At 39.4% G+C, this 17,864-nt stretch overlaps 1 protein-coding gene across 1 annotated transcript in view; it reads left to right on the top strand.

Annotated features, from left to right (window-relative positions):
- The window catches only part of tmtc2b (transmembrane O-mannosyltransferase targeting cadherins 2b), a 96,264-nt gene extending 92,357 nt beyond the window's left edge, over positions 1-3,907 (top strand). Inside the window, exon 12 of the mRNA XM_044357193.1 lies at positions 1,571-3,907. Coding sequence (XP_044213128.1) covers positions 1,571-1,750 — 180 coding nt within the window. The 3' untranslated portion in view covers positions 1,751-3,907. The remainder of the gene's footprint in view (positions 1-1,570) is intronic.
- The last annotated feature ends 13,957 nt before the right edge of the window (positions 3,908-17,864 follow it).

Here is a 17,864-nt window from a genome sequence, read left to right as displayed (position 1 = left end):
AACTACTTTAAAATGCTGCAGCAAGTGAACTCACAAAGTCCAATAGAAGAGTTCACATTACACCCATTTTAGCATCTATACTGGTTACCTGTATGTTTTAGAATTGATTTTAAATTTTTAGTGATTATTTTCAAAGCACGTTTGGGGTTGGCCCCTGATAATATCACTATATATACTAACTCCTTACAAGCCTGAATGCAGCCTGAGATCCTCTGGCAGAGGTCTGTTAGTAATTCCTAGGTCAAGGCTTAAAACCAGAGGAGACTGAGCCTTTAGAGTCAGGACCCTGAGACTCTGGTACAACTTGCTGGAGGAGATCAGGCAGGCTAGCTCTGTTTCTTCTAATTCTCTCTTAAAAACGTACTTTTTCAGAATTGCTTTCTTTAATTGGTTATTCTTCCATTTTTGTCACTTTTTTTTTTTACTGTGTTTTAGTAATTCATACCTCACTTGTCACAATTCTACTTTTATTAATTATTTATCTGGTAATTTCTCTTGTTTATGTTGTTTATGTAAAGCACTTTGTAACTTGTTTTTGAAAAGCACTATATAATAAATTTCTTATTATTATTACTCTCATGTCTGTCCACTAAGTAGTATGAAGCTACAGCAAGTCAGCCAGTTAGCTTAGCTTAGCACAACAACTGGAAACAGGGCAAAACGGCTAATCTAGTTAACCTAGAAGCACATCGAAAGCTCTCTAATCAACAATTATATCTCATTTGTTAAATCTTCACAAAAAACTATAAAATCGACATGTTGCAGTGTTGTACAGTAACTTCCTGAAATCTCTGCTAGTTGCCTGGCAACCTCATGACCCTGGGATGACAAGGCACCGTGAAGTTACTGCACCTGGTCAAGAAATAATCTGTCAGATAACCCATGCAACACCAAAACATGTTGTTTTTACACAGGTTTTTTGCACAGATTTTAAAACATGAAATATAACATGCTCATTAACAGAGCAAGGCTGGATGTTCCCCCCTGTTTTAAGCCTCTGTGCTATGCTAAGTTAGAATGCTGGTGGCAATAGTTTCAGATATTTACCGTAGAGACATGAGAAGTTTTATCAGTCTTCCTACTGTATCCAACTCTCGACCAGCAAGTGAAAAAGTGTATTTCCTAAAATGTCTTTAATTTTTGCATGTGAATGAGTGTCATAAAACATTTTTGGTCAAATCTCATTCCTTGTTAAATTATGCATACCCCCAGAGCGTGAATAGATATACTTCATTTGCATTATTAATCTCACCAAACATCCCTTCATTGCCCCTAGCTGTTGTAAAATTTGAATTTTTCATTAAATCAATTTAGTCTAAACAGACCATTAGTGGTGAGTAAATCTGTCATTGTGTGTATGTGTCAGCTGTCTCTTGCTACAATGTATGTCAGGCAGTTGAATCACTGTGTTTGTACTCATTTTACCTACTTCTCAATAACAAGGTATGAGTTCTTGGACAGACAAGACAGAGTATATATGGAACAAATCTTTAAGCTAGCCTGAGGTTTATGAAACTGATATCCTAAATGACGAAGATCTCTTTTTTTTTTCCTTTTTTTTTGGTTTTAGTATCCTGCAGCCTTGATGAACCTTGGGGCAATCCTCCACCTCAATGGGAAACTGCAAGAAGCTGAAGCCAATTACCTCCGAGCGCTGCAACTGAAACCGGATGACACCATCACCCAGTCCAACTTGCGTAAGCTCTGGAACATCATGGAGAAACAGGGCCTGAGGACCATGAGCCCCTGATCTCACCCTGCCCGCCTACCTGCCATCTGTACACCAGACTTGGGGGGGAAAAGGACGGTCCAAAAGTTCCTCATTCACTCTTCTTATCCAGGAGAGATGGAAGAGACTCAGGGAGGATGTTTGCTCAGAGAGGCCATGACTGCGCCGCACAGCCCTCCTAATGACTCCTGAGCTCTGCATACACCTCAGGCCAGCAGCTTTCCTCAGAAGCATTGCTCACAGTTTGGCAGGCGCTACATGGTATTTGGACTCTTTAGAACTTTCTTAAAAACTAGAGATCTCACAGGAACCATGTTTTTTTTGTTGTTGTTTTTCTTTTTTGAACTAGAGCACTTGAACTTAAAGTGAGACAATAGGTACATCCTTCAACATTTGTGATGAATTAGGTTTTTTTAAATAAGCAATTGTAGTTCAAAAGAGTGAATTTTGTCCCAGAGCAGTGCAAGATAAAGTAAAATATACAAGAGATAAAAGAATCTCAGAACACCGCACTGAGGGTTTTCCATCACCGTTTAATAAAGTTTTTGGTTTGATCAGATGTCCCATCTTGATAATAAAGAAAATAAGGTAATATGAAGAATCGGAAACCATCCAAAATCTCAAAATTAATCATGTAATTCTCCAGTGTCTTTTGCTTATGAGATTACACACTTCATAATGCAGAGATGAAAAAAAGTATCAGTATTATTGCAAGCCATTTGTAGCAGACCCTGACATTTAGTGCAAACTTGAAAAGGGAATTGAATTTGTTAGCCATTACAGCACAACGATTGCCTCTAAAAGCTCCACGAAGAGTGTATATTACCAAATACACTATGTTTTGGCAAGAAAATTCAAAAAGAAAGGAAAAGGAAATAGGACTCTTTTTATGTTCAATATTATAATGCCTTATAATAAAAAGGTGTGAATCTTCTTTATCAATATAGCATACAGGTGGCATTGTAACACTAGTTCTTGTTCAGCACTGGTAAAGAAGCCAAGTCACCATGGAAACTTATCTGTCGCCAACAGTCAGAAGCTATAAATGGAAATATTAAGCTACCTTCCCATGGAAGTCGTAGACAACAAAGAGGCAGGTACGGTAGTTTTGGGTACACCGTTTTCCCACATGCCTGAAGCTTTTATAGTGGAGTGTGCAGAGCTGAAATATATGAAAGGAGTCCTTCTAACCAAATACAAAAGCTATGCTGATGCACACCTTTTCATCACATAACAGTGCACAGACATAGCAAATCTGAGGGAAATGTTTTAATGCCTATCTTTGTGTTTGGAATAAAACTAATTTCATGTGTTTGTATAAATGAATCCTAATATATACCTACATTGTGTATAGTATACAGAAAGTCATGCAGCAAAAAAGTAGCCAGACTTAAAGTGGAAGCTCAAGTTTCTGGGCAAGTTTGGTTTGTTACATGAAGTATTTCCCATATTGTCAAAACTCTGTTCTTGGTGTTAAGGTTTCATTTTGTATATATTTTGTGTTATTAACATCTATTTGTTTGTTGTTGTCAGCGTACATGAAGTGAAACAGCACCTTCTCAGAAAGATGTACAGTATTTGTAATGGAGTAAAAGAGTCTCCCATCATTTGTTTGTTATTGGCTACAATCCTCCTGAACTATCTGTGTCCTTAGTCTATTACATTGTAAGTTATTGCTTTGTGTTACCTTAGCAACAGAACCAGCTGGTACTGTGTTTTACATGTAAAATGAAGAAAGTTAGCAGATATGATGTCCATGTCTGTGGTCAAAAGTCCCCAAATAGAGTTGAGTACAGTAATGTGGCCCATTATTACAGCAAAACACCTAAAAAGGAGGGTAAAATTTTGAGTATATGTGTCATCTGTTGCAGTCATGATGGTGTATGTATTGTCCTGTTTTTGACTGTGATAGTCACCAGTGAAGTAAGATGTTGAGTAGGATAATCACAGTTCACATTCATTCCTGCCCTACACCTAACACACCCCACATGTGCTAATTCCTTCTGTATATATAAAGTGTTTATGAAAAAAAAAACACTGATAATTGCTTGAGTGAAGATGTTTTTTCAACAAAAAAAGCGCTTCACTCTGTGTCTCTGCTCAGGGATCTCAAGCAGTGGGTTATTGCAGAAACGTGTTCACAGAGCGTTTACTAAATTAAAGATTTATTTTTTGAAAGTTGTTGTATTTGTATAAATTATCGAGATTTGTAGCCTTTTCTCCTTTTTGTAATATAAAAATGAACAATGTGCCAGAATAGACTTTTTTTCCCCCAAATGTTGCTTTTTTTCCACAATAAATTTATGACATTCTGCTTTTGTTTTTGTTCCTGTGCGACTGTTTGAAGACATAGATTACATTTCATATACATACACACACACACACACATACTTTATGGATTTGTAATATTCAAAACACACATTCCCTTCACACTCTGTAGAAACCTCTGCAGTTCTTAGTGAGATTTCCTTTATACTCATGTGGAATATCAGACTTAATGGGGTGGTCTTGCATGCTGTGGAACAGGTTTTACAGCGCATTTAAAATTCCCCCCTCCAAATTTGCTAAAACGTGTCATAAAATCAACTCAAATGAATCTCCTCTGCTTTGATCTTTGAACAACAAAGACGGCATGTAAATATTCCCATATGGAACGGGTAGCACAGTGTCTACATATGGCTGGTGTGTTTCGATTACAGCCTCCCCCACAATTCAGACCCCGCTGACAAGCAAAAGGCCCTTCCCTGAGAACGAAGCAGTCTGCCTTGTGATGTTTCTCACATGTCTACATGGAAGGTATGCTCCCATGATCTGAGCTCACCATGGTGCCCAGCTTTCTTTATTGGACTGGAATGCAGAGGCTGCTTGCATTGTCCAGTTCAGTTTGAATCTTCTTCTCATAACACAGGTGTGCCTCACTTATCTTGACAAATAATGAAATAGTGAAGCTTGCTGATTTGTAGGGTTGTGGAGACACGCTACAAAGGAAATGTGCTTCCATTTCTTGCTATAGGCCTCAGTAGGCATATGGTTTTTTTCCCACATATAATATGTTAAATATGCGCTTTGAAATGATATGTCAAAGGAGCACATGGCAGTTGCAGCAGAGAGAATTTTAGTGCTGGTTTGGTGTTAGTGTTTAAGGATCTCTAAAAGGGCAAGCAGTGTTGCATACATGCCCTGCACATTCACATTGGCCCTACAATTTTTGCCACACTAGCAGCATGGCTCTAGAGATGGCAACGTACAGTATGTTAGTCAGTTTCACAGTTTGGTCATATCTCAACAATTATTAAATGGATTACCATGGAATTTTATACAGACATTCAGTCCCCAGAGGATGAAACCTACTGACTTTGATGATCCCCTGACTTTTACCATTAACATCACTATGAGGTTGACATTTTTTGTTTTAAGTTAAATGTCTCAACAAATGTTGGATGGATTGCCATGAAATCTTGTAAGAACATTGTCCCCTCCAAGATGAATTGTAATAACTGTGGTGACCCCTTCACTTTTGGTCTAGCGCCATAATCAGGTCAAAATCTCACTCTTAATCTTTTTAATACACAGTAAATCAGAATTTCAGCATACCTGTGACAGCCATGTCGCCGCACCACATATTGATCAAATTCTCTCTGCACAAATCTAGCTACAATATGTCATTTTAGCTTTCCTAAAATGAACTCAGCAAACACAAGTTGAGCTTATTAGTTTATTTGGATTTCAGTGTCAGGGGCCTTTAAACAAACAGTTACCTCTCAAGGCTTAGAGTGTCATAGAAGAAGAGTGACATAATGATATGAAAAATGTGTAGCACGGATAAGTTTCTATTTCAATGTGCTAGTCCTTCATAAATAAATCTGTAAGAAAAGTTTGTCAAGTAAAACGAGACATAATACTTTTTGCCCTTGGAAAAAAACACCTCTCTCTCTCGCAACTTGATTTCATGTTCTTATATCAAAATATTCTCATTTCTTTCATGGCATTAGATAAATCTGTGGGTTCTCTGTCCATCACCCAAGGAAATCAAGCATGTCTGTCTTCCACTCTCCTGACTTAGTGCACTTCATGGCTTTATATGACCTCTTATATCTGAAAGAGTTCAAGCTAGGAGAAAGGATTTTTGTTATTATGCTGTGATCTGGCAAATCTCCCCACTGTTATCAAGCAAATATTTTGTGGTATGTGCTGATGAACTATTGCTACTTTGATCTGAAGTGCCTGAGCCAGGCGCTCACATCACACAGCTGGCTTCTTTAGAGCGGACGGCTGTGCGTGATGCTGAGAAGTCCTCGCCTCTGGACCCAATAGCCAATGTTATTACTTGATAGAAGAAGCATTAAGATGAGGCTCCTGCATGAGATGCAGACTCTGTTTCATATTATTGAAGTGTTTTGATGTCCAGAAAGGAAATTGTCTTTCTTTGGTGTTACTAATATTTGCTACTGTACTGCCCATTGTAACATAAGGTACTGCTATTGCTATTCTCATTAGCACATTTAGATTAGATTTAGATTTTTATTTCGAACATGTTAAAAAATAAAATTAAAAAAAACATGGCAAAGTTCATAGAGATATTTAAGTCTTTCTTCTGTCAAATCTTTCCGTATTGTGGGTAGATACACAGTAATGGTTTTGTAAGCTGCACGCTGTTTTGGAGTCATTGTATTGGTTATAAAGAAACACATGTTGCCATAGTTGGGTCATCCTCTCACTTTTAAGTTTGGAAATAAATGGGCAGACACCAAAAAGTTGTTGTTCTACCCTTCATCTTTGCCATATTAAATCCAACAGCAGATGTGGTCACACATGAAATAAATATTCTGATCTCATGTCTTAGGAAACTGAGTTTTATAGCCTTTGCATATATTCTAATACCAAGGATTAAGAGTCATAATAAAAGCTTAACACAATCCAAATCCTCCCTTCCCATGAATCCTGACCACATTAAGTGTAGTCTACTGTAGTAACATGACAACACATTCATCAAAATTACACTGTCAAATCCTTTGCTTTCAGAACTACATGTACATGTAATAACAGTGGACTGGAATGAATTTTTGATATTATCATTGAAATTAGTGTGTGTGTGCGCGTGTGTGTGTGTGTTGTAGAGAGCTCTGACATACCACAGGAAATTACCACATTGGGTGAGTCTCTGTAATTCATGCTATTAATCTTCTCTTCAACACTACAGAACTCTATATTGGCATTTAGCCTTCACACCATCCTACTCACAAGTGCAATAAGTGTTTGGAAAATGTCTTCTGAAAAGTTTGAAGCTGAAGTTGCTGATGCTTGTGATTCCCAGAACTCAAATTTGGAGTTTCAGTACCAAGGCTCACCAAAATATCAGTACAGACATGTAGGAGTCCTCCAAAGCCCATTATGGTTCCTGACTAATTGCTGGCGAAGCACTACTCTGCACTCTGCACTATTTCGCTGTTTGGACTCTGTGTGTGTGTGTGTGTGATCTTGTATGGGTAGCCATGTGTGCTTATGCAGGTGTACTGTACAATGTTAGCACAAAAAAGGAGTCGGAGACAAAACCCAGATCCCCATCTCCACAAAATGGCCACCCCTGAGGATTTACAGAGTGCTATTACCAGCCAAACCCTTGAGGCCTTCTGAACACACCATTTTGTGTGCTTTTTGGCAGCTGAGACCTACACATCTCAGGATATGGCACCTTTTTTTTTTTTTTTTTTTTTACATCTACACTGACAGAATGTACTTTGTCTTCCTTCTGCCCTCACTGATGTGGAGAAGTAGAACTGCATTGTCCTCTGAGCTGGAACAGCGCAATGTGTGTGTAGAATTATGTGTATGCAAAGGCGTGCATGTCATACACGTGCACGTGTGCACGTGTGGTTGTCAGAGAGGAAGCAGGTGAGGCCTGTGCGTATCGAGACGTCAGGATTGATTAGTTCCAGAGACAGAGACAGGATGTGAAGATCCAGCAGTATTCTGTCAAAACAACAGGCTCTTCTCCAGACAGCTGGATTTCCATTCAGACCATTATGGGGACTGCATGCATGCTAAGGGGGAAATCATTCTATGGGACAATATTTATAGGTGGGTTGTGTGTGAACCAGTGTGGGCTCAGAACTCCTCTGGGAAGTATTTGCTGCCGCAAGATCAATGTCGTGCAATAGAATGATAAAGAAGAATTACTCATCTGACCTGTGGAGGGGTGATTCCAAGTGATTTAACACACACTGACAACCCAGCTCATCCTCACAAGAAAAATGACAGTATAGGTCTAAAATTCAGGCCAGCAACAATAACCTATAGTTACGTTTATGCCATTTAGCAGCTGTAGCAATTACAACGCAGTTCAGATGACGTGAGTATGAGGTGACTTGACAAGATGGCTAGATAGTTAGATGGTGAACTTTGCTGCAGGAGACCACTGTTTGCTTTGCTTTGCAACCGCAAGTCAGGACATTCTTTTTAAAAACTGTAACGTTGTGGTGTTTACTGTTGCCATGACAATGAAGGTTGGTAACTTTAAGGAAGCTTAAACCACGTTTCAAGTGATCATTATAACCCAAACCATGATCTTTCCATAACCCTAACCAAGTGGTTTTTGCACCGTAAAACATAATTATTTTTTAACAATGATTTTTAACGGTTTTGGAAAGCAGCATATTACGGACCTATGGGTCATTCTGGAGTGCATTACTATGATCACTAGATGGCGTAAACATAACTATAGGTTGTTTTTGCCAGCCTGAATTTTAGACCTATACTGTCATTTAACTATGAGGATGTGTTGGACAACCATAGTGGAGGTCCTCAGCTGTTCCAGCAACAGTGTGGCTGAGCTGATTGCCTTTGCTGAGTCTTTACCTTGATGTTTTTATCAGTTGACTTTATGTGGTTAATTTTCATGCTGTTTGGACAAGGAATTTCATAGATAGAAAACACAAGCAAATACAGAAACCCTGCAAGTTGTACAGAATCCAAGAGTTGTGCTGTAAGTTACAACAAAGATTCTTGGTAACAAAACAATAATGCCTGCATGCACGATTTGCTGAAATTGATGATAGTGGGAAATGAGCTAACAGTGTTTTGCAAGATTTCAATAATATTAGCCATTTACCAATTACCAGCAGGTTCACTTGTTTTTTACCATGTGTTTTTTTATGTTGTGCTTTTTTATGTGGTCAGATTGGTGAATGTGTTTCTTCAGTTGCTTGTGTTTTGCCTGTTTGCTTGTCTTGTCTTCAGTTGCAGTGTGTTGAGCTCTTTTAGCCACCACACTAAAGTGTATTCAGAATCATCTTTATTGGGCAAGTATGTTTACACATACAAGGACTTTGACTCCAGTTTAGTGGCTCTCAATGTACTTACATAGAACAACAACAACACAACAATCTTCAGAAATATACACAAGAAATGATTATATACAGGTGAAACAGTTTCTGTGAACTGTAAACAGGATACAAACAGTGCAGAGAAGCGAAAAGTACAGAGCGCTAGGATAAAATCAAATGGTAAAAAAAGACGTTACTTTATATACATATAGTTCAACAACTACACTACTGTGTGTGAGCAAAATACTTCAGCTAGTCTTGTTGAATTTGAAGCAGGAGGTCAGGTTGTGTACTTGTAGCTTCACTATTGTGGTAAGCAACAGCCAATTTAATTGAACAGCCTTAATGAATTTGTTCTTGGAGTCACGCATCAAGATGTGCTGTGTTAACTGTCAGCTATTCCACCATAACCATCACATCTCACTACAGCGATGTGAAAGCCTATTTAAAGTCTTGACACTCACATTCACTCTAAATGCAGATGTTTGCATGTACACCTGGACAGTGTTTACCTCTGGACAGTTTTTACCTCTGCCTAATATCCACTTGGGGATTATTTGCATGTTATTCATCAGATGTTGTATTTTTAAATTGTTATGCTGTGTTGCTGCAGCATGGAATCCTCCCAAGAGAAGAACTACCGCCAGGTTAAATAGTCTTGTCACTTCCATTTGACATGTGATGTAAGTGTTTCTGACAGAACTGGTTGGATACAAACAGAAGAAGCAGGAAATGAGTATAAAAATGGTAAGAGATGATACTGTATTAATTAAACTTTTTATACTGCTGATTTGTCTTTAAATCCTTTTACACACAGTATCTCCTACAGTCTGTCGAATGTATCACTACAGGGGCAGAAAACTGTTGCTCTCAACCCCAAACAGCAAATTAAACAGAAAATTGACATCCCACGAAGTGTTTGTACTTACAATAATTGCTGTTTACAATGTGATTGCAATTTACAGTTCCAAGAGCTTCTGTAATTTCTTACCGCTTTACATTTACATTTTTACAACATTATTTCTGGTACATGTAATAGGGGTACATATCAAGAACTGTTTTACATACATATTTTACAGCAAGTACTGGAAAAGGCCATGTAATGCAGCATCCTCTACGAACTAACATAAAAAGTACAGTTACAGTAAAATTACAGGTAAAATTAGCTTCCTTGTACACCACAAAATGAAAATGAATAGGCTATTTGCTAGCACATTCATTGATTAACAACATTTTCTCAGTTCATATTGCAGATATTACTGACTCCTATGAGTTCATTAATGCAGCTCATAGCCATGCTGGCCCATGGAGGCGGACTACATCGGTTCCTTCCTTTGCAGTTTCCCACCATCTGTTACTGAATCAATTTCTAAGCATTCCATCAAAATATTCTTGACAGCTGCAGCCATTTATTTCAAGTAGCCATGGCTATACTACTAATCATGTTAATGTACTCACTTCACTCCATAAGAGCAAGTATCTAAGAAATTGTCAACTGGATATCAGTATGTCCAGCTGTTCAAAATGCTACACATCACTGTGTTAAGTAGACCCAGGCCATGTTCCACTGAACATAAATGTACTTGTAGCAGTGAAGATCTTCAAAAATTACTTTGCCGAACAAACTGTCTAGAACTACAATATGTGGTTTGACCAAGAATCCATGTGCTGGTCTCATTTAGGGGTCACCCTTGTGGACATATGTTGAAAAAGCATTTATTTTAGTTGACTGGTGGTTTTAACAAGCTACAATGGATCACATATGCCTGTAAGTGCTGCAGAACAGTTGTGTTTTGTTTGTAACACAAGTGCTGTTACCATCAAATTTATTCTGTTCTTAGTTGTTTTTTTATGAGGAATTGTTGGATGCTTCAATCAAGCTAATTAAGAGCTAACAGGCTAAATGGCTAGAATCGAATGTAGGCTACAGTGTTTTACATATTTGCTTTGGTCTATTTTTGTTTATTTGAAATATTGTATAGAGTATTGTAGGCTACAGATGGCAACATTTAATGTGTTTATGTAATATGTCTATTCTGTGATTCTGTTTTAGTTTTACAGTTCGTGTCATAAGACTGGAGGATATTCAGTAAAGTCTGAGAAACTATTCTAGCCTTTGGTCTTTATTGGACTCTGTTAGCTATTTGTCTAGTCTGATACTGAAATGTTAGATGAGGACAGAATAGTAAAAAGGCATATTTGTCAGGTGGGGAAGCAGGGGTGGACCCAAATGCAGATGCCGGAATACAGATATGATGAAAATCTCCTTTAATCATGAATGGTCAAGTACAGGCAAACAGAGCTGAACAGAACTAGCAGACAAGACAACACAAGTATAATAAATGATCCAACAAAGACTCAACTCAAAACCAGACCTTAAATACAGACTAAACTAATCAGGGAATGGGTTACAGGTAACGAGACACAAGGGCAGGCTGGGAGTGATTGGCTGAGGGAAACACAGGAAGCAGGGCAGGGCTGACGAGACTGATACAGGGCAGGTGTGGGGAAGGCACAGAGCAGAGCTGGGCTAACGAGGGTGAAGCAGGGCAGGTGAGGAAGAGTACATGAACACACAAGGGAAACACAGTAACAAAACCAAAACCCAAAAAACACAATACTCTAAATACAACCCACACCAACCTGTCCAAGAACCATCATGAACCCAAACTAACGTACACAACACACCAGGCTAAACAACAAAAGGCAGTCCAAACCCACCACCCAAGAAAACCCATATGACCCAAAGGACTAAACAGAAGTGCAAACCAGGAGACCCCAAAGAACACAAGAACATAAAAAGACCAAAAAACACACAAAGTCCAGACAGGGTGTGACAATATTAGGAGCAACTCAAACCAACACAAAAGCATCTAAAACTGCAAGCTTCATGTACACACCCACACACTGGCCATGGGCATGAGATGCAATGACAAGAAGACACAGAAGACCAAAAATCAGTGGCAACAAGATCCCGTTGCTCAAGCTCCAAATCTTCAAGACTTACTAGTAGGTCTTCTGTCAGTGCCTCAGCAATTAAAGCATGGGCTGCACAAGCTGAAGTGTCCTATACCACAAAAGAAGCTAGTGTGCTAAAAGAAAAGGTGTGCCTTACACCAGATTCAGCTTGTAAAGATGCAGAGCTACAGGAGGAGTTGCATGTTTTAAAATTGAAGAGAAAGGCAGCAGCTGCTTTGGTCAAAGCTGATGTTTTGGAGGCTGCTATAGGGGAAGGTGAAAAACCATCTTGCAAAGAAGAGAATATTCCAGTTCCCTGCTACAGTCCAACACAGCATACCAGTGAGTATGTACAAAGCCTTGCTCATGAACAAAGTAGTCAAGCCACACAATATACAGGACATTTTGATTAATTTCAAGATACAAGAGAGTCAAAAATTAATCTTACTGCTTGAGGTGGACCATTTGCTACTGACTTAATGCACTCAAAGCCTATCTTCCAACCTCTGAGAAGCAGCCTATCCAAGAATACATCCCTCTCTCCTCCAACTTAAAGTTTGTGCCTAAGCAACCAGGTCCCATGCCAAACAGTACTGTGAACCACAGAGTACACCAGTTTTGAACACTTCCTTCTATGAGATGCCAGTCATGTCAAATACACTCAAGTATCTGGCCAAACACGAAATTGTGATGTCAGGACTACAAAGGTTTGATGATTGCCCACAGAACTACTGGGGATGGAAATCATCTTTTACCAGCATCACCCAAGGTTTGGCCCTACCAGCAAGAGAAGAGCTAGATCTTCTAGTTAAGTGGCTAGGACCTAAGTCATCTGGACAGGCTCTGTACATGTTCACAACCCAACAGAAGCACATGGATCACAGTACAAAGAGGATCACAGTTATGCTTTTCCAACTTTCAGGTATTTTTCCAAATTTGTCCATAACCATGCCAGGACAAGAAATGAACCAAGTTTTGCATCTCTGTTGTCGAGCTCAAGCTCTTTCAAGGAGAGATTTGAGAAACAAAGCAGTAGAACTCAAGTCTCTGTCAGAAAAACAGGGGCAGAGAGTAAATCAGCTGCCAGCCAAGATGGCACATTGAAAAAAAGGTTTGATGACATGGAGAGACATTGTTCCATCCACAAGAGGCCACACCTCCTCAGCAAGTGTCGTAGCTTCAGGAATAAACCTTTAAATGAGTATTTCGCTCATCTGATGGAGAATAACTGTTTCAGTGTCTCCTCAAAGCATATGGCAAAAAACTGCGAGGTCAAACCTAAGTGTGCAGAGTGTGAAAGCAACAGGCACATCACAGCATTGCACCCAGACCCTTCACCTGGTAACACTGAGCCCTCAGCAACAGTGAAGCAGCATGGCGAGAAGCAGGATACAGAGGACTCACTGCTGTGACTTCAAAATGCACTGAGGTATGCAAGGAGATAAACACTCCAAGATCCTGTTCAAAGATATGTCTTGCTAAGATATATCCAGCAGAACATCTGGAGAGAGTAATCAGAATGTCAAGACATTTCTTTAATGTCTTTGTCTAAAGAGGAGACACTGTGACTTATACTTTCAAGACATGTTCTGGAATATTGAAAATGTCAGGAAGAACGGGACATAATTTTGTGGTGGAATCACTTGATAGCCATATCAGAGTACCTCTTCCCACTCTGCTAGAGTGTGTTGCTATTCCTGATGACAGGTTGGAGATTCCCTCTCCAGAGGTGGTCCACAATCATCTGCACCTGAGGTTCCACCTTAAGATCCTGCTGCACAGATCCTTATGCTTTTGGGGAGAGATGTTTTGAGACTCCACAAAGTTGGAGAGCAGTGAAATGGACCACATAATGCTTCATATGCACAGCGTCTGCATCTAGGGTGGGTTGTCATAGGAGATGTATGTCTTGGACAAGTCCATAAGCCAACTTGTGTGTCTTTTTTCAAGGCAAATATACTGTTTAATGGAAGGCCATCTACAGTATCCTCAGTCCCTGCTTAAACTGTTTTATGTCAAGGAGACTTTGCCTGGCAATATACAACAGTCCAACTGTTATCTTCAAAATGGAAACAAGACTGTAGCTTTAAACAAGTCTACAGACCATCTTGGTTCAGCAGTCTTCATTGGGACACAAGATGATGACCAACACTCTCTCTACAGATGACAAAACATTTCTTGAGGATATGGTGAGAGAGGTTTTCAGGGATGATCTTAACAACTAGGTTGCTTTGAACTCACAAATCAACAGCTCCCAAACAGAGAGCAGACCCTTACGCAACTTCTTGCTCTCTGACACACCCTAGACAAAAAGGAAGACATGACAGAACATTTTCTGAGTTTCATCAAAGATGAAAACAAGCTGGCAGAACCAGCTCCGCCCTTGCAGCGTAATGTGGAATGTTGGTATTTACTAATATCCAGAGTCTACCACCCCCATAAGGAAGGACGAATCCGAGTTATGTTTGACCCAAGCACTAAGCATGAAGGTATGTCTTTAAATGATGTCTTGCTAAGCAGACCAGACTTCAACAACACACTTTTGGGAGTGCTCATGCGCTTTCGTAAAGAGCCTGTAGTTGTGACTGCAGACATACAGCAGATGTTTTACTGCTTCATTATGAGGGAAGACCACAGTGCTTACCTCAGGTTTCTCAGGTACCATGATAATGACCTTCAGAAGGACATTGTGGAACTCAGAATGAATGTCAATGTGAACAGTCCCTCCCCAGCAGTTGCAATATATGGATTGAGAAGTGCTGCTCAGGCTAGTGCATAGAAGTATGGCTCAGATGCAAAGCAGTTTGTTGTCAGAAATTTCTATGTTGATGATGGGCTGGCCTCTCTTCTGATGGAAAAGGAAGATGTTGACCTGTTGAAGAGGACAAGGGACATGTTGGCAGAGTTCAACATACAGCTACATAAGATTGTCTCCATTGCCAAGGACATTGCCAATGGACACAGAAAATCACAGAAAAGGACCTAAAAGATTTAGATCAAGGGTCAGATCCTTTACCACTGCAGAGAAGTCCTGGATTAAGCTGGGATCTGGATTCTGACCATTTCATCTTCCAGGTGTCAAGAGAGAAGTCTTTTACTAAGAGGGGTGTACAGTCGACTGTGAACAGTCTTTACGATCCCTTGGGATTCGGCCCCCATTATTGTGCAGGGAACTGATTCGAGAGCTGACCTCTGCCATTCTTGCAGTGGACATGGCTGAAGTGATTTGATGATATGCTGTAAAATTTTACACAGACAGCAAGATAGTTCTAGGTTATATCCAAAACACCTCTCGTAGGTTTTATGTCTATATTGCAAATTGTGTCAACAGAATACGATGATCAACACACTGATCGGTGGCATCATCATCACTACACATCACTACAGACCAGAATCCAGTGGACCATGCCACCAGACCAATTTCAGCAAGGCTATTAGGGCAAACTAACTGGTTCGATGGCCCTGAATTCCTCAAACAAGTTAGGAAAAATTAGTCTGTGTCTGAAAAGGAAAAAAACTTTGAGCTGGAAGATGCAGATACTGATGCATTTCATGTCATCGCTGAATGAAACAAAGTGGAAGAAATGTATGATCCTAAGCTGTGGCCAGTCAGGTCTTTTGTCCAGTGCTACTATGAGACACACCTGCCTAAACGTGCTACATTTGGTATCAAGCTTGAACCAGAGGGAAACCCCAGCTCTCAGAGCTCTGTGCTACTGCCTAGTGATGATGCTTTGGTGTGCCTTTGGGGCAGGGATCAGTAGGCAGTAGATCCCCTCTAGTGATCGAGGAGGAAAAGTAAGATCTGGGTTGTATCATACAATACGCGTGACCTTCATGTAGGGCACAATGCTGCAGATAAAACAAGACATTTGGTGGTTGAAACACTTTCTGAAGAGTGTGACATCCTGTGCTGTCAAGAGCATTGGCTTGCTAAACAAGACCTGGATTAACTGAACACACTACATAAATTTTCATGGTGCTGGGGAGTCCACCACTGATCTCAGCACAAAAGTTGTCCATGGTAGGATACTTGGTGGAGTGGCAATACTTAGTAAAAGTGAGCCACTGGTGAAGATGGTAAGAGTGAATGTTGATTTGGCTATTGGGTTAGAGATTAATTATAATAAAAATAAGTTTACAGTCATAAATATCTATACACCTTATGTGTCTTACCAGTCTGAGGATGAATTTCTGAACAGATTTGCATTTCTTCATTCTTTCATTGAGGACAATGTTTCAGCTGTTGTTTTTGTCATTGGGGATTTTAATGCTGACTTTTCAGATAGCAATTTTATATTTGCAAAACACTTGTTGCAGTTCTGTAATGTCAGCAATCTTATTTTATCCAGCAAGATGTTCTTCCCTGATAAGGGTTTTACTTATATTACTGAAGCTTTGCACACAAACTCTTGGCTTGATCATCATACAGCAGAAGCCCATGCCTTTCTGGGTAATATAGAGATATACTATGGGATAGCCACATCCGATCAAATACCAATTGTTATTTCTTTAAATGTTGAGAATACACCTATGCTGGCCATTACTGGTAATGGTGTTACAGGGAAAGCTGGACTGGACAAATCTAACTAAGGAGGATATTAACAGATATTTCACCGTAACTGACAACTTGTTAAATAATACTGAATTGCTTAGAGATGCTTTGATGTGTTTTAATATGACTTGTAAAAACCCACATCATGGTATTGAACTATGTGCCATGTATGACAATATTGTGACAGCTCCTAGTGCCTCTAGTAAGCCCTTTTGTTAACATATGAACAAGGTGCATAACATTAAACCTGGATGGAGTGATTTTGTGGCTGAGCAACATGCTGCAGGGAGAGAAGCTCCTTAAACTCAGGTCACACCCAGAAAAACCTAGACAGGAGTCATTGCTTGAACATAAAAAACTTACCAATGCAAGATTTAAATATGCTCTTTGTTTGATTAAAAGAAACGAGAACACAATGAGAGCTGACTCACTTGCCAGGAAGCTGCAGAATTATAATGACTTCTGGAAAGAGGTCAAAGTTATGAATAATAGTGAAACTACCCTACAATCCAACATTGAGGGTGCATGTGTCCCAGACAAAATAGCTGAAGTGTGACCATTATTGTAATTTATTCAACTGTGGTAAAAGTAATGTAGTTGTAGTTGAAAGTGTTGATATTTCTGAAAACATGGTAGTCAGGTCAGATGATGTTTATTATACCATTATGATGCTAGATAATAACAAGGCTTGTGGTATGGATCATATTACCGCAGAACACCTAAAGAATGCCAATCATAGGCTCTGTCCTCTGCTTGCCATGTGTTGTACTGGTCTCATGGTTCAGGGTGTCCTTCCAGATTCTATCACCTCTGTATTCTTAGTGCCTGTCATTAAGGACAAGGCTGGCAAATTAAATAGCATGGATAATTATAGACCTATTGCCCTTGCCAGTATTCTCTCCAGAGTGCTGGAAAGAATCCTGCTATGTTGGAAATGTTTGTTCTCACCACTGACAATCAGTTTGGCTTTAAAGCCACTGGAGACCAAATCCACAAAGCCTTTTAACTGTGTAATTTAGGGTACTATGTAGATAATAGTAAGCATCTAAATAGTATTTGGAAACTAGTTTCAGTCTAAATACGAAATATTGTCATTTAAGTTTTTGTAATCTTTCCTGATATTGGGTTTGAATTGGACATTTATTGTCAAAATTACGCAATAAATTACACAAACCAATCATAAACAATGTGACATGCTGCGGTAAGCGTATTGTCTCATTTCCAGTTGACAGAGTGTCTGTGTCATCAGTAGCATTTCTGCATTTCAATTCAGTTAATTTTGATATATTCTACATTACTG

The sequence above is a fragment of the Thunnus albacares genome, chromosome 7 (assembly GCF_914725855.1).
Source record: "Thunnus albacares chromosome 7, fThuAlb1.1, whole genome shotgun sequence".
Lineage (NCBI taxonomy): Eukaryota > Metazoa > Chordata > Actinopteri > Scombriformes > Scombridae > Thunnus > Thunnus albacares.
This window is presented reverse-complemented; position numbering and strand designations above follow the sequence as displayed.